The sequence below is a fragment of the Oncorhynchus gorbuscha genome, linkage group LG17, assembly GCF_021184085.1.
Source record: "Oncorhynchus gorbuscha isolate QuinsamMale2020 ecotype Even-year linkage group LG17, OgorEven_v1.0, whole genome shotgun sequence".
NCBI classification, from domain to species: Eukaryota; Metazoa; Chordata; class Actinopteri; order Salmoniformes; family Salmonidae; genus Oncorhynchus; species Oncorhynchus gorbuscha.
The window spans coordinates 57,538,018-57,563,512 of NC_060189.1; the positions used below are offsets into that span (position 1 = coordinate 57,538,018).

At 45.7% G+C, this 25,495-nt stretch overlaps 1 protein-coding gene and 2 pseudogenes across 2 annotated transcripts; 2 read left to right on the top strand and 1 right to left on the bottom strand.

Moving 5' to 3' along the window:
• LOC124002118 overlaps positions 1 to 4,710 on the top strand; it is a 52,597-nt pseudogene extending 47,887 nt beyond the window's left edge.
• Positions 4,711 to 4,827: 117 nt separating this feature from the next.
• LOC124002117 lies at positions 4,828 to 14,617 on the bottom strand (annotated as a pseudogene). The gene is made up of 23 exons (XR_006832913.1): positions 14,330 to 14,617; positions 13,375 to 13,485; positions 13,124 to 13,290; positions 12,900 to 13,000; positions 12,328 to 12,428; positions 11,931 to 12,110; positions 11,402 to 11,557; positions 11,056 to 11,187; positions 10,785 to 10,853; positions 10,374 to 10,483; positions 10,040 to 10,266; positions 9,699 to 9,820; positions 9,324 to 9,476; positions 8,944 to 9,076; positions 8,675 to 8,823; positions 8,231 to 8,458; positions 7,922 to 8,036; positions 7,499 to 7,621; positions 7,179 to 7,311; positions 6,903 to 7,021; positions 6,041 to 6,253; positions 5,754 to 5,867; positions 4,828 to 5,511 (listed from the first exon to the last, which is right to left on the bottom strand). The product of XR_006832913.1 is annotated as an SWI/SNF-related matrix-associated actin-dependent regulator of chromatin subfamily A member 5-like (transcript).
• Positions 14,618 to 14,737: 120 nt separating this feature from the next.
• On the top strand, positions 14,738 to 24,612 carry LOC124002116 (ubiquitin carboxyl-terminal hydrolase 38-like). The gene is made up of 11 exons (XM_046309398.1): positions 14,738 to 15,103; positions 15,648 to 16,383; positions 17,031 to 17,166; positions 17,325 to 17,454; positions 18,117 to 18,218; positions 18,811 to 18,969; positions 19,224 to 19,417; positions 19,608 to 19,707; positions 19,838 to 19,944; positions 20,758 to 22,129; positions 23,712 to 24,612. Exons 2-11 carry the CDS (start codon positions 15,702 to 15,704, stop codon positions 23,874 to 23,876), a joined length of 3,147 nt encoding a protein of 1,048 aa, XP_046165354.1. The 5' UTR covers positions 14,738 to 15,103; positions 15,648 to 15,701; the 3' UTR covers positions 23,877 to 24,612.
• Positions 24,613 to 25,495: the final 883 nt, after the last annotated feature.

Below are 25,495 nucleotides of genomic sequence, written 5' to 3' on the forward strand. Positions count from 1 at the left end.
TAGTCAACATATAGATATATACACCACTAGTCAACATATAGATAGATACACCACTAGTCAACATATAGATAGATACACCACTAGTCAACATATAGATAGATACACCACTAGTCAACATATAGATAGATACACCACTAGTCAACATATAGATATATAACCACTAGTCATCATATAGATATATACACCACTAGTCAACATATAGATAGATACACCACTAGTCAACATATAGATAGATACACCACTAGTCAACATATAGATATATACACCACTAGTCAACATATAGATAGATACACCACTAGTCAACATATAGATAGATACACTAGTCACTAGATCAACATATAGATAGATACACCACTAATCAACATATAGATAGATACACCACTAGTCAATATATAGATAGATACACCACTAGTCAACATATAGATAGATACACCACTAGTCAACATATAGATAGATACACCACTAGTCAACAATATATAGATAGATACACCACTAGTCAACATATAGATAGATACACCACTAGTCAACATATAGATAGATACACCACTAGTCAACATATAGATATATATAGATATAGATACACCACTAGTCAACATATAGATAGATACACCACTAGTCAACATATAGATAGATACACCACTAGTCAACATATAGATAGATACACCACTAGTCAACATATAGATAGATACACCACTAGTCAACATATAGATAGATACACCACTAGTCAACATATAGATAGATACACCACTAGTCAACATATAGATAGATACACCACTAGTCAACATATAGATAGATACACCACTAGTCAACATATAGATATATACACCACTAGTCAACATATAGATAGATACACCACTAGTCAACATACATGCTCTTTCATGACATAGACTGACGTAGACTGATCAGGTGAAAGCTATGATCCCTTGTTGATGTCACTTGTTAAATCCACTTCAATCAGTGTAGATGAAGGAGAGGAGACCGGTTAAAGAAGGATTTTTAAGCATTGAGACAATTGAGACATGTATTGTGTATGTGTACCATTCAGAGGGTGAATGGGCAAGACACAAGATTGAAGTGCCTTTGAACGGGTCTGGTAGTAGGTGCCAGGTGCACCGGTTTGTGTGTCAACAACTGCAACACTGCTGGGATTTTTCACGCTCAATAGTTTGTACATCAATAATGGTCCACCACCAAAAGGACCTCCAACCAACTTGACACAACTGTGGGAAACATTGGAGTCAACATGGGCCAGCTTCCCTGTGGAACACTTTGGACACCTTGTAGAGTCCGTACCCCTGACAAATTGAGGCTGTTCTGAGGGCAAAAGGGGGTGCAACTCAATATTAGAAAGGTGTTCCTAATGTTTTGTCCACTCAGTGTACATTATTAGCTGTTTTATCTTATAGAACTCACACAGCTTTCTGTCTAACTGCTTTCTGAGTTTGAATGTAAAGATCATATTTAACAGTCTAATAACCATTTAATGAAGCTTTCAGTGCTTGGGACACCACCCTCCTCTCATCTCTCCCTCCATCCCCCTCTCCACCCTCCTCTAATCTCTCCCTCCATCCCCCTCTCCAGGCTCCTCTATCTACGGCCGTGTGATGGTGGACCCAGTCCAGAACCTGGGTGACTCCTTCTCCTGCAGTATAGAGAAGGTGTTCCTGTGTACAGGAGCTGACGGTTACGTCCCCAAGTACAACCCCACCAACAAGGAGTATGGCTGCCTGGCCGACGCACCTTCACTGCTCTACAGATTCAAGATCCTGGTGTGTACGCCAATCACTTAACACACGATGCCTCCAGTCAGGGGGAGATTCCTCTGGAGTTTTTTTTATGGTCACTTTGAATGCAGTTTAGTCAGTTTTGCTATATCAATTAATTCATTCACAAGTAATTTCTTGCTTCAACCATCTACAACCATTTGTGTTCTTGACATCTCAGTACAGGTGAGCCATGCTGCTGTTAGGCTGTTGAAATACATTTGACGTTTCAGTTATTTAAGCAGACGATCTTATCTAGAGCGACTTACAGGAGCTATTATGGTTAAGTGCCTTGCTCAAGGGCACATCGACAGATTTTTCACCTAGTCGGCCACGGTATTCGAATCAGTTACCTTTTGATTACTGGCCCAATGCTCTTAACCGCTAAGCTACCTACCTCTAATCCATAGACATCCTATACAATATTTCTAAGTTAGGTTCCTACTGTAATGATTTCAGTGGTCTAACCTGTGTGTGTTTCCCTCCTCAGGACAAGGCTCAGCCAGAGACCCAGGCCACAGCGTTTGGAGATGTGTTGTTTGGTGCCACTCTGGCCCTGGACACTCCTGGAGGCCTGCCTCTGGTCAGGCAGCCTGGTTCAGACGGATTCGCCCTGTCCTCCTCGCCTCTCTTCCAGGTCAGCCCTGCCCCCCCCCCACCCCCCTAATCGTACCTAATATGGTCTGTAAACTGGATAACAATGGGAAAATAGTCTCTGTATGGTTGAATTAAATCTGGTTTCTGAAATCTGAGTTTGATTACTTGCACACAAAAACACACACATTTTGTTTGAAATCACACACTGAAGGGTATAGGCCAAAGTCTTTATCACTAAACCTCAAGCTCCACTGTGTCTGGATGTTCCAGGTGGCTGCAGGTCGGGAGTGGTTCATCCACACCATCTACACCGTCCGCTCCCGAGACAACGCCAACCGTGGCATCGGCAAGCGCAGCCTGGAGTACCACCACAGCCTGTCCTCCGTGGCCGACCCTCAGCCCGACCTCCACACCTCCTCCCGGGTCGCTACCGTCGTGCCGCCCCCGCTCCGGACCTGGCCCAGGACATCGGCACCGACAGCAATCGGGGAACCAACATCCAGCACATCGCTCTGGACCGCACGGACCGCCTGGTGGTGAGCCAGCGCCAGCCATGGGGTGGACGTGACCGGGCTGGGTCGGACCGCGACTCACCCTTCCTGGAGCGCCCCCTCCTGGAGAGCTCCGGCAGGGAGCCTGTGGACACCTCCACCCTGCCCATGCTGGTAGGCCTGGCCGGGTTGATCCTTCTCACCTGCCTGGTGGCCATGGTGGTTATTCTGCTGGTGCGGCGCAAGAGGAAGAACCAGAAGAAGAGCCAGTTCCCTCCCTACTCCACCTCGTCGTGCTCGGCCTACAGCGGAGGGAGTGGCAACAGCAGAGAGGGCATGATGGGTACTGGGAGCAGCAGCTTGGACAGCTCGGAGGTCTAGGCTCATGACTAGAGACAGCCCTCCTACCAACACCATCCCGTCCCCATGGCCTTCTGATAAGACATTGACAGTTGTCAACGGTTCCACCCTCTACCACTGCGGTGCCGTCTAATGGCTCTATCCAATCCTTACCGCTGAAGTGCTATAAATTGCGTGATAAAAATGCAAAGGTCATTTCCGATTGAGCCGACATATGCAGGGTTTACCGTGAATACAGTCTCCGCTAACTCGGGAACACTGGCTTTAAATTTTAATTGCGCTGTAACACTTGAACTTCAGCAATACGGATTGAATAGAGCCCTAAAACAGGGCTAACCCTACCTTCTGCTAGCACTGAAGACAGCACAGCCAGTTCGTGGGACAGTTGATGTCAGTTGATGTGTGTTGTGGGCCTATAACCAGAGTATGAATGCATGCATGGCTGGCCAAGCCTGGAGAGAAAGTCATGATCCATGAACCCTCAATGAAGTGTTTTCACCCCTTTTCCTGTGGTACAACATGGGTTTTAGTCCCTCTCAACAACTCAATTGTCAGAACTCCATTCAGGTGTGCTTTAGTTCATGTGTCAAATATTAGGAGTCCCCAAGGGCTGATATTGTGGAGAATACCCTTTCCAACTATACTAACTGCCATAGCTGAACATCCCAATTAAATCTTAAAAACAGTAATTGCATCTACAGAAGGTAAAAGCAACTAAACGTCCCCCTTGATAGTGCAGAGCAGCTTTGAGGAGACTATTCTGTCCTGTTTTTCTTAAGAGAACTAGCCTATCATGTAATTTTTGTTGTCGATCGTTCAATCAGTGTCAACTAATATTTGTTTTTTTGAGTGCGAGATAGAGAGCCAAGTGGATCGAATGTTGGGTTGTGTCGGTCCGGTCGAGGCTGGCTGTATCATGTGGTAAATGTGTGTATTTTCTAATATTGATTGATGCACTGCTATGCTTTACAAAGCCCTCGGTAGTCAGCAGGTGTGCCCACTGCAGCAGAGCACAGACATGGTGCTATTCAATGGGATTGTGACGTTGTCCATTTTAGTCATTCAAGTGCTTAAACTATTCATTCAGAATGTTTTTATACATTTTTGTTTCAGGTGACGTTTAAAAAATATATATATTAAAAAAAATCACGTGTATATGTATATTATTAACTCTTATAAGTCTGTGTACATACCTGCATGTATAGGATGTTCAAAGTCAACACAGGACAATGCAAACAAGAAAGGTATTAATTACTAAACCCTGGTGCAACTTGAAGAAAATGTTAACCCCACATTTGATGCTGTTTCTCAACTGAAGAATGTGACTATCTTGATCTTATGCAAGTGACAGTATAAGTTAATAGGTGCCAACTAGAAGGTATAGAAATGTCTCCGACCAATTTAGATCAAATTGGTGACTTATCAATTTTGTGATAATTTCAATCAATTGTTTGATGTCCTCCAACTTTAACTGCCAAATACAAATGTACTTTTCTGAATGATTTTGGTCCTACTCTTCACTCAGACTGCTTGTGAACGTCCACTGCTCTTTGTGTGAAAAGCTTTGCACAAATATTCAACAGAAGTATATATTTTTTTGCATAAGAATAGACTTATTTAAAAAAGGGGAAGTTTATTAGTGACACGTTCCAAAAATACATTTTCTACAATGTAGGTCGGTAACATAACAGAGTGGGAGGGGGGATAGATACAGGTATCGGTACATACAGGTATCGGTACATACAGGTATCGTACAATCAAAGGAATGTGATAACATAACCAACAGGCATAAATTAATCTCTCGTCACCTCAAGAACTAGTAAAAAAAGGGTAGAAAACTAAAACAACAAAAATTAAATTCAACTAAATCAGCGCAGCTGCAGTGTGTCAGTTAGTCCCTACTAGCAGGCCTGTGTATAGAAGGAATACAATAGGGAGAGGGGGAGACCTAGTCAGTTGTATAACTGAAATGTGTCTTCCACATTTAACCCAACCTCTGAATCAGAGAGGTGTGGGGGGCTGCCTTAAATCCACACTAAGAACATAGGTTCCCTCCTGGAATCTTCTAGATAGAACAACACGCTATAGTGAAGAAAAGTTCAGTCCTTTTGGGTTTTATACAGTAAATCATCATCATCATCATGGATCACCACGGTAACCCGTACAAAACAAACAGATGCTACGACTACTATACTGCTGTCTGCCACGCCCTCATTGTGACCACCACCGCCTCACAGCTTTAGCTTTTTCCTGCGGCCTCCTCGCGGGTCTGGGGTCCCTTCTCCCTTACGCTTCTGAGCCTGAGGAAGTGTGGGATGAAGAGGAAGACAGAAACGGAGTGTCAGCTCAAATGATCATAAAAATTGTCACTTCATACAATAACGTCTGCTGACAATGGAATATTGGTTTAGACAAGACTATATAGTGGAAAAGAACATTGTGTGATATAGTTAGTGTTGTGTGTGTCTTCCTGCACAGTGATAGAGGACTGCATGACCAGAGAATTCAGTGATGGGCAGGAAGTGGAGCGTTGTGGTCTTACAGAAGACTGACTCCGTGGTCCTTTCTTCTTCTTCTCTGCCTTCTCCCTCTCCTCCAGCTCCATGTTCTCTCGTTCAATCAGGGTGATCAGGGTGTTGCATCGCCTCTGGAGCTCCTACACACACAAGTATACAACCACAACTCTTGAAATGTGTAATGTTTTGAATGAATGGTTATCATGTTACTGAAGAAGTAAAAAGACACATTTCCATCTACAGGTTGTACTCTATTGATTCTACAACAAAATTGTACTTAATTCCACTGTCAGCCCTGGGCCACTCCGCTCACCATGGCGGTCCTGGACTTGAGGAACCAGTCGAAGCGAAACTGGGGCGAGTTGCGGATGCACTGGCGCAGCTCGTCGTAGACAGACTCCTTTTCGAAGCCCAGCTTGTGCAGCATGCAAATGAGGAAGCGGTCCTCCTCCTCCGTGTAGTTCTTCCCCTTGTTGGTGCCGTACGAGATCCTCAACTGGTGGAACGGCGCCTTGTAGCGACCAATCTACAACGAGGGAGAGGAAAGATGTCCTTCAGGGTGTATGGTAAGCCTCTGGTAGACATGATCAGACACCAGCTCCAGACAAATTCCTTCATAAGGGTCGGGAGGGCCCAGACACATACCTTCATAAGGGTTGGGAGGGCCCAGACACATACCTTCATAAGGGTTGGGAGGGCCCAGACACATACCTTCATAAGGGTTGGGAGGGCCCAGACACATACCTTCATAAGGGTTGGGAGGGCCCAGACACATTCCTTCAGACACATACCTTCAAGGGTTGGGAGGGCCCAGACACATACCTTCATAAGGGTTGGGAGGGCCCAGACACATACCTTCATAAGGGTTGGGAGGGCCCAGACACATACCTTCATAAGGGTTGGGAGGGCCCAGACACATACCTTCATAAGGGTTGGGAGGGCCCAGACACATACCTTCATAAGGGTTGGGAGGGCCCAGACACATACCTTCATAAGGGTTGGGAGGGCCCAGACACATACCTTCATAAGGGTTGGGAGGGCCCAGACACATACCTTCATAAGGGTTGGGAGTGGCCAGAGGTTTTCACAACTGTATCGATCATCTGATAAAAATAAAAAGGTCTTGGCTCCCCAATGTTGTTCTTGTTAACGATGACCTCACTGAAATGGCTTACCTTTGTGTCCAGTGCTTTCTTGATGCTGATCCTCCTCTGGATGCGGGCCTCTCCTCTCTCGATCTGAGCCATGATCTTCTCAATGTCCTGCAGCTCGTTGCAGCGCTCCCAGAACACAGCTGTGTGTGTACACACACACACACGTTTAGATCATAATACTCTAGATCTCGGTCATACACTTGGGAGTAATGTCCACTAGCTATATAATAAGAAGATTCAGATACATTTCCACAATTTGAAAAGAAAAATAAGGAAAATGTTTTTTTCTTTTCTTACCAGAATATTCCATGACTTCCTCTGGGGTTTTGCCCTCCACCTCTCTGGCGATGTTCTCGATGTCGTCTCTCCCCCACTTCTCATTGGCTTTGATGAACTGGTTAAAGTCACGCTTGTTCCAGATGGTGAAGCCCTTTGGAGAGGTCGATGACAGTTTGTAACGACACAAGCCACAAATGCTAACATTTGTCTCTAGTTTGTAGTTGAAGCCATTAAAGAGTATCTCAACTGAACTACATGTAGTTCTATAAATATGATGGAGTAGGGCACTATGATGAATGTCTAGTGTTTAAGTTGGAGGTCTTGTTTCAGCCAATTACCTGCGAGAGGAGGTTCTCCTTCTCCTCCAGCTCCTCCTCTGATAGGCCCTCGGCCTCGTCAATCTTGGCCTGCTCCTCCTTCTGGTGCTGGGCCGAGTTGGGCAGTTCTGGGTTACGAGGAACCTGGAGAGATAATGTATATCACATATACACTTAAACACTCAACAGATACATCCCATTCTAAACTAAACCGACTGTGTTGGTTTGAAACTGCACAGAGGAGATCCAAAATGTCCGCAGTCTGATGGAACATTATCACACTGAAGGCGTCATAATTGACCACAGAGGAGGCTGGTGAGGGGAGGACGGCTCAAACACATATACACCATTCCAGCCATTAGTATGAGCCCATCATTCGATTTTAAGTGGCACCTACCATCACTGATGTACCAACAGTTACACTAGTAACAGTACATGTCGTACCTTGTAGCCGATAGTCTTCCTGTAGAATAGGATCTCTTTCTCCAGCAGTTCAAACAGCCTTGGGGGGGAAGAACTGGAAGTCCTGCACATTGGGCTGCTTAGGTGGACGAGGAGCCTGGAAGAGGAGAACAGCAGTTTTAGTTATGGAGAAAGATGGTCTGGAAGAGGAGAACAGAAGTTTTAGTCATGGAGAAAGATGGCCTGGAAGAGGAGAACAGGAGTTTTAGTCATGGAGAAAGATGGTCTGATTCATTCCACACAGCTATCCCAGTGGCGTGCATATACATAGCCAGAGGTAGTGAGGCTTACCTTGGGTGCTTTAGGCTCGCTGACACGCAGGGCCTCTCTGAAGTAGGCATCCACTGCGTAGTTGGCCTTCCTCTCTCTCTTGGGTGGCTCGATCCAGTTGGTGACCACCTTCTTCTTCTCCCTGTAGTCCTCTCCTTCGAAGGTGTATACACTGTTGTCGGACTCCATGGTGAAGTTCCTCAGGGAGCTCTCGCCCATGGTGTTCATCTTCTCCTTCAACTCCATGGTCTGTCAGATACAAACACACAGCAAAGCGTTAGCATCTAGCTACACATTGCTAATGTGTTTGGCCTCTAGATACTGCCATATCAACCCACATATAGCAATGCTAATGCTATCACATATTATATAAATGATCTGAGTGCAGATAAATGCTAATGCTAGGCTCAATGCTAATGCTAGGCCCAATGCTAGCGCTAGGCCCTTGTCCGTCTGCGTTCTGACCTTCTTCTCGCCTCGCTCCAGGATCTCGTCGATGTCATCGTCGGTGATGTCGCTCTCCTTAGAGGCGAAGACGTGCGTGGCGCCGTGCCGGATGATAGACAGCATCTCGTCCTTCCCCAGCTTGTTGGCATTGGGATCCACTAGCCTTCCTGCAGAACAGACACAGTAGACACAGACAAGTCAGCCAGTTGCATTGCCAAGGCATTGACTTCAATAGCATAGGATTGAAACTGGGAAGAGAAGATTCTAAATGGCCACCGGTGCAGTACCTTGCTGGATGACAATGGAGTCCAGTTGGAGCTTCATCTCGGCTCGCTCCACGATCCTCTCCTCTACTGTGTTTTCCGTGATGAAACGGAACACGCGCACCTGCTTCTTTTGACCAATCCTGTGAGCTCGGTCCTGAGAAGAAAAGTTAAATGAACCAATCAGGTAAGTGTCTAACAGTTACCAGGTAGAAGCATCTTGATCAATTAAGTTACTGGTGAGAGATTCTATTGAATGTAAACTCACTTGTTGTGATATGATTCAAACTAGGGGGTATTGAACATGTTAAATCTGTAGTGCAAATTCCAATTAAAGTAATAGTAATTACTTGTAAAAGACTGACTAATTAGTCCAATAACATGGGTGAATGAGAGGTACTGACCATGGCCTGTAGGTCGACCTGAGGGTTCCAGTCTGAGTCGTAGAGGATGACCACGTCAGCTGTGGCCAGGTTAATACCCAGCCCTCCGGCCCTGGTGCTCAACATGAAGATGAACTTAGGGCTGTCCTCCTCATTGTACGCGTTGATGGAGATCTAGAGGAACATGGGAAATGTAGTGTTAAATGAAGTGTGTTCAAACTACGAGTTAAATTGTTTGAATTTACAAGCCATTTATTAGCCTGGTCCCAGATCTGTGTGTGCTGCCCTGCCAACTCCTATGGTCAATAGCACACCAAGGCAGCACAAACAGATCTGGGACCAGGGTAATAAGCCAGTGCCGTTAATGATATCCAGGAGTGGGAGTCATAGTCGTACCTGTCTCTCCTCGTGGGGCGTCTGTCCGTCCAGGCGACAGTAGCCGAAGTTGCGCCACATGCAGTAGTCCTCCAAGATGTCCAGCATCCTGGTCATCTGGCTGAAGATCAGCACACGGGAGCCTGGGAGAGGGAGGGTAGTTCAAAATGGTCGCCAATTAATCATCCACCATGCCTACACTGCTGCAACTTTAACATAGCAGTTTGAATCACAAAAAGTCTAAAATAGCCTTTACACAACACGGTCTCCATATCAACTTTAAAGTTGAAAGGGCCACCAAACAGGCCATAAAAACACCAATTTTGTAACTGGTCTTAGAGGGGAGTCTTTCGTCCACCCACCCTGAGCCTTCATCTTGGGCAGCAGCTTGTCAAGGACGGCCATCTTGCCGCTGTTGACGGCCAGGTGCAGGTCGGTGGTGTAAGGCGGGCCGGGCTCGGCCCCGTCAAACAGGTATGGATGGTTGCAGCACTTCCTCAGCTGCATCAAGACGTTGAGCAGGCGCATCTTGTCCATCTTCCCTGCAGAGTTCAGGATGTCTATGTCCTTCATCAGGATCTTGGTGTACCTGAGGAGACACGGGACAGTGTTTTCAAATACACGTTATAGTGCATGGGGCTGAAGAATTTGTTTGGCAGGGAAAGGGCATACGTTGACTGTGTGTGGGCTACTCACCATTCTCTCTGCATCTTACTCAGCCCCACGTACATCTTGATCTCTTTCTTAGGCAGCAGAGACTTCTCCACCTCATTCTTGATACGACGCAGCAGGAAAGGACGCAGTACCTACACACACGTACACAGAGAGAGAAGAACCAATGAAAGGTAAGGGAAGGGCCCCATAACACTATTTGATAAAAACCTACATGGATACATGTTTAGTTCATTAGGATCCCCATTAGCTGTTGAACATGCAGCAGATACTCTTCCTGGATCCACTAAAAAACAGTTATAGACAAGAACAACACAAGATGTTATACATTGTAAGGCACCAAGAGACAAAAATACTATTTACTCACTATTCATATATACACAGTACACATTCATACAGTACAGTTAAATTTAAGGAAGTGTTTCAGATACTTACAGTGTGAAGACGTTCCACCAACTTCTGATCCCCCAGGCAGTTGTTGGTGTCAAACCATGAGTCAAAGTCCTTCGAGAGAAAAACAAAAAGGTTAAATCAATCCATATTTTCGGGCCCTTTAAATAAGTGAAAAATAGAGAATATTGTTATTAAGCCTAAATTAAGCCTAAATTCCTAAACTGTAGTATTAATGGAGGGCAATTGTCTGTGTGTTCAACAATTTGTTCCCCCCGGGTACATTACAGTTCATCCTGTTTTATCCGCCTCTTACCTCTGAGGAGTTGAAGACGTCTGGCAGCAGGAAGTTGAGCAGGGCCCAGAGCTCGTGGAGGTTGTTCTGCAGCGGGGTGCCGGTTAGCAGCAGACGGTTGGTGGTCTTGAATTCACGCACTATCTCTGACAGCTACAGCACAAACATACACGGGTCAGACAAACCATCTAAGACTCTTTTGTGAGTTGAGCCCATTGATGTTTTGTTAGTGTATATAGACATTTTAAATCACATATTTACATTTTATCAAATATGTATACAGTGTGTGTGTGTGTGTGTGTGTGTGTGTGTGTGTGTGTGTGTGTGTGTGTGTGTGTGTGTGTGTCAACTTTAGAAGCTCCCTAACCTTTGACTTCTCGTTCTTGATCCTGTGGGCCTCGTCGATGACCAGGTACCTCCAGTTAAACTTCTTGAACACGGCCTTCTCTATGATGAGCATCTCGTAAGAGGTAACACACACATCCCACTCCCCTGGCAGCAGCACATCTCTGATCAGGGCATTCTGGGGGGAAAAAATAGGGTGGAGATACAGGGTTATCGGTGGAAACAAGACCAAAGTCCCAGCAACATCACCAGTCTAACGCGCTGCAACTGCTGTAGTACAAGTTATTGAAAAATGACTGCCTTGCATTGGATTGCATTATGCAGAATATCCATTTATGGCACAGGAAATCTACGTGTTACGTTTTCAGTTGCAGACGGAGAGAGAGATTAACTGACTATTTCCATGGCAACATTTCTTCCCATATGGAACATTTGAAAACACATAAGCCTCAACACTGTCCCAGTCACCACCCAATGCTTTCCAGCTGATCTACCGCAATCAACATTTTACATCAGAGAATTAATGTGGTCTGCTGCTGCTCATAGCTCACCCTCTGCTCTCGGTCTCCGATGAGGCAGACTGCTTTGAGGGAGGGGACCCAACGCTTGAACTCGTTCATCCAGTTGTACAGGGTGGACTTGGGCACCAGCACCATGTGGGGCCCGGGGATGCTCCTGTAGTGCTTCATGTACCCCAGCAGAGAGATGGTCTGCAGGGTCTTACCCAAACCCTGAAGGACAACAGGCAAGGTGAGAGTATATATAAAAATAAAACACAATAATTTGAATACCAATTTTTAGCATGAATGGGTATTTGGATGCTGTTACTGCTGTAGTCCAGGAGTAATCTTCATGAGTCACACATACACACACAGACAGACCAAGAGATATGCATGTACTACCGGAATACCAAAATATTTTTCACTTTAGTTTGAAACAAGAACCTACCATTTCATCAGCAAGGATCCCGTTGATTCCGTTCTCGTACAGAGAGATGAGCCAGTTCAGACCACGGACCTGGTAGTCTCTCATTGTACCCCCTTTTACAACTGTTGGGAGATAGATACAGCACAACATACTCAGTATTGCACAAGTTTGACATACTTCCCATTCAGATATGGACTACAGTAGTCCCGGTCAGAACTTTGCTACATTAAAGATGCACTATGCAGAAGCCATTTCCTGTTTGCTAAAATTCTAATAGTTCACCTAATTTCAGTCAGTGACAAAACAAGCAAGTTTAGTGTAGAGAATCTTTGTACCATCTAAACCGTTGTGAAATGTATTTTCCATAACTAAAACATTTTGTATTTTCAGCTGTTTGAATCTGGTGTACAAAACCGAAAGTAAAAGATTCTAAACTTAACCACGGATAGCATAGAAAATGAGAACCTAGAACAGATATACCGCATCTTAGACTTGCTTTCAATGAGAAGGACAGATCTATAACAGAATTTGGTCGGGTCGCCCAAGAAGCTATATATTGTAGCTCTAATGAGTAAAACCATGTGACTGCCTACAGGAGGGAGATTCATCGAAGCGGGTGCAGACGTTGGTGGTCTTGCTGCTTTCGCTCAGCAGCTCTTCATCCTCTTCCTGCTCTGTGCGACGATGACGGTTACTGTCAAAGAGACAAAGGGGTACCCCCAATTCATCAGAGACAGCATATCAAATGCCCCACACGTACACCCAATGTACTGAATCATCGGGTCAAGTTGTTCTGCGTGTTGTGTTGTATACTCACTCGCCGACCGAGAGGAGATTCTGTTTCTCGTCCTTCTTGACACGAGGGCGCCCTGGCTTCATCTTGAGCGGGGAGGTGGGGGTCTTCTGGGCCGCAGGTTGGATGAAATGGGCAAACACCTCTGTCTGCTTCAGTAGGTACTCAAATCTGTTGGTCCGGTCTGATGCCTACACACAGAAAAGCAGTGAAACTTTGTGAGCTACAAATGACATATTAAAACTGTAAATGAACATCAAGCAGTGTGCCATTACCACTTTCTCCTCATAGGCTGGCGCTGTAGATGAAGAGGGGTCCTCATCTTGGGCATCCTGTCCGGCTTCAGAAGACTCCTCCTTGCTGGCCTCTGACACATCATCCTTTTCCTGGAAAAGAGGAATGCAACGCCACTTTCAAAACAACTGGGAACTCAGAAATCTCAGACTTCCGACCCAAGAGCCTTCAAGGTTGGGGAACTCAAAAAAGAAGAAGAAAAAAACAATTTCCGACTGGGAAAAATTATTTGAATTCCAAGTTGGAAACTTGGGCATCTTTCTAGGGCAGTGTTTCCCAACCCTGGTCCTCGATTACCCCCAATAGTACACCTTTTTATTGTAACCCCGGTCAAGCATACCTGGTTCAACTTGTCAACAAGCCCTAAATGAGTTGGATGAGGTGTGTTTGTCAAGGGGCTACAACAACGAATCTGTTGGCTTGTACACGAGGACCAGGTTCGGGAAAAACTGCTCTAGAACTCCGACTTCCCAACCTGAAGATCACTGACGTCATGACTTGACTTCCCAGTTGTCTTAATGTGAGATAAGCTGTACAAGTATACAGAGGATCGAATGCAGCGTCAAAGAGATGTAAACAACTCCTACAATTGTATAGAAACCCTTGATGCGTATTAAAATAAAGTGTATTAGCTGTAACGTTAGCTAGCATAGTTAGTTGAGTGTTTATTAAACAGGCTAGCTGATAGCTCTACTATACAGTACTGCGAGACACACTCTCCGGGAAGATGGGTCGGAGCTGTTGATTAACGTTAGCTAACGACGCTAATGCTAGCTAGCTAAACAACTCGAGCTAGCAAAGACAAAGTTTGAGATGGCTCGCTTTGGAAGTGACAAATGACATATGGTTGATTTTAGCATAATCTAAAAGTTGTTGAGCCATTTTTTCTAATAATGGGCTCAGAATTTGTATTATTATTATTTTGTTCAGGCTCACCTCCACTCCTCCGGTTTCTTCAAGTTCAACTGCTCGCTCTTCCCGCAGCTCCACGCCGTTTCCAGTCTCGGACATTGCTACCGAATTTCTTCCTCGATTTAAATCGATCGTCTGTTTATTCGATTACTTCGTCCGCCTATAAATGGCAGATATGGTTTTCAAAAACTTTATTTCAGAAAATACGCTGCTATTGTCCTACTGTTTATTATGAAAGAGACTGGCTGGCTACAAGTGATTCATTCGCTAGCTTCCTTTCCCCGCTACCCGCGTTCACAAAGGTTCCGCTTTGTCTCGCGAGACTTTCGTAGCGTGGCTGCGTGTTTTCCCCCCGAAATGCAAAATCTGCACAAATTTACAAGTTATAACCCATCTGCTATATCTACCAGTCTAACTGCTATGCCTATCCAATGGCTACGAGCTCAGTTAATGCGTAAAAGAAGTCCGTGGAATAATACATTTCGTTTTAAGTCATTACAAACCATTGTCAGTATGTTTATATTTGTATTTAAACAAACCTGTAATTCACAAAAAGTTTATATATATTTTTTTTTTATAGTCGCATTTTCGTTCTTTATTAAACAGGCAATGAGATCGTCAACAGCAGAAGAATCCTAGAAAAATTCGTGGTCCATCGGAATGACGTTTCTGCAGGGCTTTTAAATGAGCTGATTTTATAATGTCAAAATAAGAGATGAATGAGCTGTTAACCGGCGACTAATGTCAACTGGCTTTTTATGATATTTTCATCGGATGCTGGTGTTATGAATTATATTGGTACGTGATGTTTGGGAAGATACATTTCTGCTAGCTAAGTTAGTGACATCTCCGGCCTGCTTTGTTGCAATACCATACACAGCTAACGTCATGCTAGCATCGCTAGCTAGTTTGTTAAAGAACGTTAACTAGCTAGATTACGAAAAAAAGTTTTATCCACACATGTTTTATTTGTGCATCAATTCCTTTAATCTAAGTTCATTTGAATTCGATAACATGCCGCTTGTGGTTACTGTAACTAGCTCAATGTGTTAACTTGTTTAGCTAGCTAAGTTAGCTAGCTTTGTGATGATAAGGCAAAGCATGATGCTGTGTTGTTTTTGTTTACCTGTGGCTAGCTTCATAGCCGTGTGATATTGCTATGCTGATTCAACTTTTCAGCAATGGTAAACACGATTACAGTTTGTTATTTACAAGTTGTTGACCGAATCATACGTCTAGCTAGCTAGCTGTGGTAGACATGCCATGAAGAAATGGAAAGCTAGCCAGAATAAGTAACTGGTCACTAATGGTGGTTGATGTCCTGCTCGCTCTCGTCTTTTAGGTGTGGACTGCTCCCTGATCTTTCCACTCACAGCTATATAGATCGCCTGCCATCATGGACAAGATTCTAGAGGCGCTGGTTAGCTCCTCTCACTCAGTCCCAGTGAAGAAGGCCATCGTGAAGAAGGTAGTCGAAGCCGCAGAGAAAGAGGTCACGGCGGAGCAATGTCAGGCCCTGTACACCCTCACCACTCGCCTCATCTTCTTGGGTGAAGACGCCTTCCAAAAACAGGTGGGCTTCCAGGTGCTAGAGGCCTATGCCCGCTACCACCGTGCTGATTTTGAGCTCTTCTTCAGCAAAGACTTTGTCCTGGGCCTGTTACAGCAGGGCTATGGCCCCCTGGACCGCAAGGACCCAGCCGTGGTTGACTACATCCATGGCTGCCTGCGGCTGCTGATCAGCTGCCCCTCAGTGCTGGATATCTTCTCCATCATCCAGACAGAAATCCTAAGGATGGTGTGTGAACGGCCTGAGCCAGCCCTGTGCGCCCGCCTCGCCACCATGCTCTCAGACTTCATACAGTGCATCCCCCGGGAGAAGACGGCCATTTTGTTCTGTCAGCAGTTGGTGAGGACCATTGGGTACTTCCACTGTCCTGCCAGCCAGGAGCGGGAGCTGAGGGAGTACGTGGACCAGGTGACCAAGGTCAGCACGTTGCTGCAGAACATCTGGAAGGCGGAGCCAGTCACACTGCTGCCATCTCTGCAGGAGGTGTTTGCTATAATCTCCTCCACTGGTGAGACTGAGGGAGCACCACACACAGTCACAGATGAGCACACATGCATAACTTGCACTGTATGTGTCTATGCATCAATGTCCCATACAAGTTGGAGCGGCAGGTAGCCTAGTGGTTAGAGCTTTGGGCCAGTAACCGAAAGGTTGCTACATCGAATCCCTGAACTGACAAGGTAGAAATCTGTTGTTCTGCCCCTGAACAAGGCAGTTAACCCACTGTTCCCAGGTAGGCCGTCATTGTAAATAAGAATTTGCTCTTAACTGACTTGCCTAGTTAAATAAATAAAGTGTTATAAATAATTTGAACAAAATGAGCAGTTTCAAATATAATATCAATTGTTACTGTACAGAAGTAGAGTACACTATAGTATTTTCTAGTGCAGCCACTAATTTACCTCCACCTTCGCCCACCTGTGGAAAAATGAGGAATGTCAGGCTTGTTAGCACATGCTTGAGACTTGGAACAGTAACTTCTTTGTCATTTTAATGATCCAGGGTGGTGGAGAGGTCACTTGGTTAGGGTAGAGGTTGTAAACAAGACATTTGAATACACTTGGGGCATATTTCATAAGCTGTAACCCCCCCCCCAAAAAAAAAAAAAAAAAACATCAGTCAATTATACTCAAGTTTTTTTTGTGTTCTGCACAGACCCGTCCTTCGAACCCTCCATTGCCCTAGCCAGCCTGGTCCAGCACATACCTCTCCAGATGATCACAGTTCTCATCAAGAGCCTTACCACCGACCAGAACGTCAAAGACACCAGCATGACTCAAGCACTCTGCAGGTCACTGGGTGCCTTTTACTGTGCTTTTTCATTAGCTAAACTGAATAAATAAATCCGTTGTATTTGCAGTGTGTATATTAGATGGGATGTTGTGATTTAATGGAGCTTTTCTGCCCTTATTTACCGTTCTCTCCATCTTGCTCTCTTTCCTTCCTCAGGATGATTGACTGGTTGTCTTGGCCTCTAGCCCACCATGTGGAGATGTGGGTCATTGCCCTGCTGAAGGGGCTGGCTGCGGTGCAGAAGTTCACCATCCTCATAGATGTCACCCTGCTTAAGATTGAACTGGTGGGTAGTGTACTGACCACCATTATCTCAGCAGGGTGTGTCAATGCACCAATGAGCTAAGATGGTAGTTACACATGGTAATAGCAAATACAGTACTCTATATGAAGATGGGCAGAAACTGCTTCTCCAATAGAAATCCCTGATGACACTGTAGGTGATGTCATGGCGACGTTGGCTAGCTAAGCCCATGCTCAGAAACATGTCATTGTTGTGTCGATCAGTCGTCTAGGCACTCCTTCGATATAAAGTAGTATTTGACAAAAATGAAAATGTGTCAGTTTGTCACTTTCACAAGGTTGGAGTAATAACATGTTCAACAACTGGTTGGAATCTAGGCTGTGACTTTAGATTTTGAGACAAGTCACAACGAAGGAACAATTTTTCACTTCTCTCATTGACTCACAAACCCCGGCCTGATCTGTTTCGCAAGCGTTCCCGGAAGTCTTGCGATGTTGCGCCTCTGGGTTTAGAAACTCTATGGTGATGGCATCTATAACTACATATTAACTTCAGTTAGAACTGATGAATAGATGATCACATGAACGAAAATGTGTTCCTGTAGTTTGGTCAGTATGGTGTCTAGCTATATCACTTCTGAATTGTGTGTTTCTGTGTCAGTGTGTGTACAATACATATGCTGTATGTTTTATCTTTGTGTGTAGGTGTTCAACCGTCTATGGTACCCCATTGTGCGACAGGGGGCCCTAGTGGTTCTCTCCCATATGCTGCTGAGTTTCCAACACTCTCCTGAGGCCTTCCACTTGGTAAGAAACACACAATACAACTCGTTCTATTGTGCACCGCATGTCTTTCCCTCCCTCATTCCACCTATTTAGCTGAAATACCTTCAGGCTCCATTAAACTCCATTTCCCAGATGCACTCTCCTCTCAGCAGGGCTCTCCCACTAATGAGGTGTAAAGTGTTTAAAGCACCAAGATGGTCCTTTAGTTGACTGGCGGTGGTTTCATCTGCCATGATTGTCAATTCATTTTAAAAGGTTGATTACATTTAAGTCAGTGTGACCCTCCCCCCAATGACAAAAAGGGAGGTTTAATGTAGCATGTGAAGGTTGATGTTTTTACCAGTCACTACATCGGTGTGTTTAGTGCTATTCTACTGCTATATGCAGTGCCTAGTTTCCTACACAGCACCTTTCCACCTTGTAACAGATTAGAACAGATGTGATGTGCACATGACCAAGAACATCATGTGTACCAGCACTGACTTTGCTGATGAGGATAAATTGACGTACCACGACTGTGATATGTTGGTTGTCTCACCTAGCTAACTGTACGTCTGCTAAACGACTTTACTGTAAATGTTTGTCGACAATACGTTCAATGTGTGTTCCCCAGGTCGTGCCACACATAGTGGACCTGGTTCAGAGTCTGAAGCATGACGGCCTGCCCACCAGTAAGGCTTTCCTGCTGCACTTCACAGAGCTCGTCCACTGTATGATGTACCAGTACTCTGGCTTCCCTGACCTCTACGACGACATCCTGGAGGCCATCAAAGTAAGACACCTTGACAACGAGTGATCACACGATTGTTGCCCTTTTTTTAATGTATCAAACATTTACTGTCCTTATATTATGATCCACCTGACATTGGGGGGGGGGGGGGGTTACGTTATCAATGTGACCAACTGAGTGAATAATGTTATTATTGAAGGATGGACCTTCAAAATTCGGACAGTGTACAATACTACGCAGCTCGTGTAGTATATGTGGTGTATGGAGTGTCTGAAAGCTGTCTCCCTCCCCTCTAGGAGCTACCTGGGCCCGGTGAGGAGAAGATCAAGCTGGTTCTGAACCAAAGTGCCTGGACATCCCAGTCCAACTCGTTTGCCTCAGGCCTGCTGAGGCTGCCGGGCAAGTCTGAGACTGGCAAGACTGGCCTCATCAACCTGGGAAACACCTGCTACATGAACAGTATCATACAGACTCTCTTCTCAGCCACAGAGTGAGTAGTGGATTTAGTACACACACAACTACACGTTGCATTTATATTGAGTTGACCGCATGGTTAACAAAGCTGTCTATATACATTCTGACTTGAATCCTCTCACAATAGAATGATATAATGCTGGAATATTTATGCAGGAAGTTCTTATGAAATGCTCTGCACGAACCTTCCTATGGTCCTGTCCCAGTTTCAGGAGGCTTGTCTTATCGTTACGTCTGAATGATGCCACTGCCAACACACTGATGAAGAAACTGCAGCTCCTCTTTACCTTCCTCTCACACACCCAGGTTTGTTTCCCGCTCCTGTTAGTGGCCATCAGGTTTTTCAATGGAAATTACTATGGATCCATCCCTGACGTTTCACTTGGTGTGTGTATTCGGTGAGTGGTTATTCAGTTTGTGTGTGTCTCTCCTGCAGAGGGCAGCGTACGCCCCCAGAGTCTTCTTTGAGGCGTCTCGGCCCCCCTGGTTCAATGCAGGATCCCAGCAGGACTGTTCTGAGTACCTCCGCTTCCTCCTGGACAGGTAGTACACCATCTAGTAGACTGCTGGAGCACCCTACAGCTCCTTCCTCCTGGACAGGTAGTACACCATCTAGTAGACTGCTGGAGCACCCTACAGGTCCTTCCTCCTGGACAGGTAGTACACCATCTAGTAGACTGCTGGAGCACCCTAAAACTCCTTCCTCCTGGACAGGTAGTACACCATCTAGTAGACTGCTGGAGCACCCTACAGCTCCTTCCTCCTGGACAGGTAGTACATCATCTAGTAGACTGCTGGAGCACCCTACAGCTCCTTCCTCCTGGACAGGTAGTACACCATCTAGTAGACTGCTGGAGCACCCTAAAACTCCTTCCTCCTGGACAGGTAGTATGCCATCTAGTAGACTGCTGGAGCACCCTACAGCTCCTTCCTCCTGGACAGGTAGTACATCATCTAGTAGACTGCTGGAGCACCCTACAGCTCCTTCCTCCTGGACAGGTAGTACACCATCTAGTAGACTGCTGGAGCACCCTAAAACTCCTTCCTCCTGGACAGGTAGTATGCCATCTAGTAGACTGCTGGAGCACCCTACAGCTCCTTCCTCCTGGACAGGTAGTATGCCATCTAGTAGACTGCTGGAGCTCCCTACAACTCTCAAAACCTGTGTGACTCCAGGTATAGATGGAAAGAATGTATGTATAAATCTAGTGTTTTGAGAGAAGGATTTTAAGATTTCATGTTCACTCGAATGGGTGTTATTGAAAAGGACAGCTCCATTTATTATGCTGTTACGTTCATTTGCATGTTGTATTTTTGGTTCAACTTTCTCTTGTCTCCTTGTGTTCTGTTGCCAAGATTACACGAAGAGGAGAAAACCATCCAGGTTCTCATGTCAGCCAAGTCAAATGTTGTCTCCCCTGGCAACGGACCGAGCAACGACACCGGAGGTGAAACCTCTGCGGAGGATGCCGGAGTGTCACCCGTGGCCCCTGTGGAGGGGAAGTCCGAGGGGAATGATGAGAGGACGCTCATTGAGAGGATGTTTGGAGGCAGGCTGAGCACGGGTATCCGCTGTATGACATGCAACAGCGTCTCGGAGAAAGAAGAACCTTTCACTGACCTATCCCTGGCTTTCTGTCCCTCCTCCAGCCCTCTTCAGACCGAGGGCCCCTCAGAAGAACCCCGGGGCCCCTGCCAGGGGGCTGTCAACGGGGGTAGCGAGGCTCCCGAAATAGGCCCTTCTCCCAAACCCGTCACGGCCTCCACCACCGGCGTCCAATTTGTTCCAGGGTCCAGCGAGCCACCGCTGTCTGTTCCTGACCTGGTGGACTACTTCCTGGCGCCAGAGATCCTGGACAAGGAGAACGCCTACTTCTGCCAGAAGTGTGGCTCGCTGCAGCGGGCGGAGCGGGGGATGAGGGTGGTGGCGGCGCCCGAGTACCTCATCCTCACGCTGCTGAGGTTCTCCTACGACGCCAAGTGCCACGTGCGCCGCAAGATTCTGGACAACGTCACCATCCCGCCGCTCATGAGACTGCCTGTACACGCCCCTCCACCCAAACACTCTTCGTCATCTTCCTCGCCACCATCCTCTCCACTCCAAGTGGACTCGCCCGAGAGCAGCGAAAACCTGGCCAAGAAACTGAAGCCGTCGCAGAGAGAGGAGGAGGAGGAGACTGGGCTAGAGGGCGACAACGGGATGGCAGGAGGAGAAAGTGAGGTAGGGGTGTGGCCGGCGGCCCGGTTCGTTCCCTACGTCCTCAGCTCTGTAGTGATGCATTCTGGGATGTCGTCGGAGAGTGGCCATTACTACTCCTACGGCCGCAACCTCAATGGGGCCGACGGAGCCCAACACCACCTAGCCAATCCCCTCGCCCTGGGGGAGGATCCTGGCAACGGGCAGACTGAGCCCATTGCACTCACTTGCTCCGGGGCGACTCATCCCAAACAGGAAGTGGAAGAGGTGTGCGGAGGCCAGGCGGCCGGGGATTGGCTGCTGTTCAACGACAGCAGGGTAACGTTCACTTCGTTGGGGTCGGTTCAGAATGTCACCAACCGTTTCCCCAAGGACACGGCCTACGTGCTGATCTACCGGAAACAGGACGTTACGGGGGGGCAAAACAGTACCGGGGGAGTGACGGCCAACGGCATGCGACTGGGCTCTGAACCTCCGCTGCAGAAAGAACTGATGGACGCCGTCACCAAGGACAACAAGCTCTTTTTACAGGTGAGAGAAGAGGGTGTGAGTAGTTACAGTATAGTGAATGAGGCGTTTTCTGTTTGCTCATGGATATCCAAGGGCTCTACTCAATTTCATTTACAGTATGTTCATTTTTGCTTTGAAACCTTAAGGAAATCGTCTCTTTAGTTATCAGAGCAATTTTTTTGTTCCATCGAATGAACTCTTAAATTGGTTACGTGTAAGCAGCCGCTTCCATTGGATTTACAAGTAGGACAAGCCTCACCTTTGACCCCCACCCTCTTAACCACGAGGGCAACAACTCATATTATAATAATAATCTACTTTCATCTCTCTCTCAATGACCAGTTTTAGATAACAGAGTAGCAGAAGGGTGAAAATCCGATTCACTCCAACCAATTATCTCTATATAAAAGCCCTCCAGTCCCAACCTGTGTCGGCGCCTGTCATTTCTGTCACTAAATACAGGCCAAGGAGGGGTGACGCAGCCATTAGCATAACCGTTTAGTGTGATCCTGACCTAAATGATGCATCAGGCTATGCTAATGTATTGGCCCAGGGAAGTGGACTGTGTTCACTTATGATCACGCAAGCCTCCAATAACCTTCCTCTAATTGCTTGATTAGCATGGGACGCTGAGGTGCATGCGTATTTACATTTTAGTCATTTAGCTCTTCTCCTGAGCAACTTACAATTAATGCATTAAGCTTAAACTAGCTAGGTGAGACAACATACCATAATCGTATCACTACATTTTCCCTCAACAAAGTAGTTCTCAGCAGGGGTGCAACTTTCACTGGGGATGGGGGGTCATGCCTCCCCCCACACACACTCTGAAATTGCATTTTTGTCCCCCCCCCCATTTTATCATTGGAATGTGATACAAAGCAAGGCAACAGTGTGCTTTAGGACCATGCAGTCGGTAGGCTGTTTGGCGTGTTTACCTGATTGGATACATTTTATTTTTTATAAATGTCCCCCCCCCCCACTTCTAAAACCAAAGTTGCGCCCCTGGTTATCAGTGATGGTGGGGGAAATATATATTTTTTTTTGTGGGGATGGCATCGGAATGTCAGACACGTTTCCATATTCTTCAGGGTATTTCTGGTAATGTCACGCTTTGCTCTTCTCTTTTGGACTTGTTTTTGGAATTTGTCCTTTCAATTTGTGCCCATGTTCAAACTTTAACAGGACCCTGTTTTCCATGTATCCATTGATGGGATTAAAGTAGTTCTGAACAAGCTTTGATCCAAAACATGTTGCAAGTATTCAGAAAGCCAACCATACACATATTACACATTTCCCTTGTGCTTTCAAGATGCAATTAGTCAAGTGAAATTTCATGAGTCGTTAATCTCTCAAAAAAAATTAGACTTCAACCACATATTTGCAGTAACCACAAGAGGACAGCAGAGCTGCATTTTCTTGCTCAGACAGAATACCCAAACTCCTGGGTCATGTTCATTAGGACAGGTAACATTTTAAACCGTTCTGCATTGGAAAATTAAACTCCAGGTAGTCCCTGCCTGTTTCTAATTTCTTCCATTTGGTCCCTAATGAACGACCCTCTGAACAGTGGTTAATGGTCCCGAACTCCTTTGTCCAATAGGAACAGGAGTTGAATGCGCGGACCCGAGCTCTCCAGGCGGCCTCTGCCTCCTGCTCGTTCAGGCCCAATGGACCAGATGACAACGAACCCCCGGGCAGCTGTGGTCCCTCGGGGGGAGGAGGAGGAGGTGGGGGGTTCAACACTGTCAACAGACTGGTCTTCTGATGGAGGAGGGACTGGGAAGAGTGAGTGAGAGACAAGTAAATATAGCACTGAAAGACCACTGGACTCTATATATGAGAGACATGCACAGAGAAGTCTGGTTGGCTACTCATCCAGTGGAATGTGAAGCACATATGAACGTAGAGAGAGAGAGAGAGAGAGAGAGCGCTGAAGATCTTGGGAGGGAGCACTTGAATACAACTCATAATGTACACGCCCACATGGACTTAAATCTAACACAAGACTGAACTCAACACTGGACTCAACCTTACAGTGAGGGTCTTACCTCTCATGTCTGTCTCTGTCGTTTTATTTTCATCCATAACTCACAACTTTCTGCCTCGGGACAAGCTAGACCTCATAACCTCTTCTGGTTTGCATGCATTTCTTTCTTCTTTTCAAGCGGTGGGTTTGATTTTTGATTCATTGATGTGTACTTGTCTTAAGACATTTTCATATGCAATAAAATGTACAGATATGGGTGTGAAAGTATATTCAATAAACATGGAATATGATCAACTAATGCCATGAATACTGTATACAAAAAGTTTTAGATGGGATAAATCTTTTAATACAAAATGTGTGTGTTAATTGCATGCTGAACGTTTGACAACTTTCTTCAGGTGGGGTTATGGTTACTAACATTGACTCTAATAATTAAGTTATTCATTCAGGGATACTTTTCTTTTGTTGCAGATTTTGTGCCTTTTGTTAGATATTATTAAACCCGAATTTACAAAAATACAAAAAGACACAAACCTCAGCCTTGCTGTACAGTGTTTTAAATGTATGTACAATACATGATTTTCCCCAATATTAAAGATGAAAGAGTCTTGTTTGTGTCTGCCTGCTCTGTCCACCTAGCGCTACCTACAAGCCCCTATGGTGAGTTTTACACCTTCATGTTTCACATTCTTCCACGAGTGTCATTTAGATGCTCGTGTATTATGGTCTTCTCTGAACACACTGCAGTAGCTAGCTATCGGCCGTGTGAATGCATGGCTGTGTTCAGCTTCATGTGTTGTCAGTGCCCAGTCTGCCCACACACAATCAATGCCTCCTACCTTTTGTCTTATTCAACATTAAAATCTTGTAGGTTAGGGTTGCTACGTGTATTGTTTATCTTTTCATGGCATTCCTCCGCTGTAGTCATACTGAACATTACATGTTGGTTCTTAGGTTTCCAATTGGACACTTGATGTTTGAGTGAATGTTAAGACTGGTTTTGAGGCACTGTTAATGATTGAATGTCCAGACATTTACCTTTGGGCGGTGTTCCCATTTAATGAAGTATGTTGCTGTGATACAGATGAACGGCATGCTAAGTTGCGGTAACATTTCCTCTGCCAGTGTGGATGTGATTTCATCAGAGAACCTAGAGGGGTTGGGTTGAATGCATTCAGTTGTGCAGCTACCTAGGTATCCCCTTTCCCTTCCCTAGATCAAAGACGGAGCAGAGTGGCTTTGAAGCTGTAGCCAAGACCACCTGCTTCAGATGTGGTGCGTTTATCACTGCTGTGGTGTCTCAATGTTTCTCATGCACAGTCCCAGCATAAGGTCAATTACCGGTGCTCTTCTAGGTGAATATGTTTGAGTAAGACTGAAGGAGTGTCCAGGAAGAA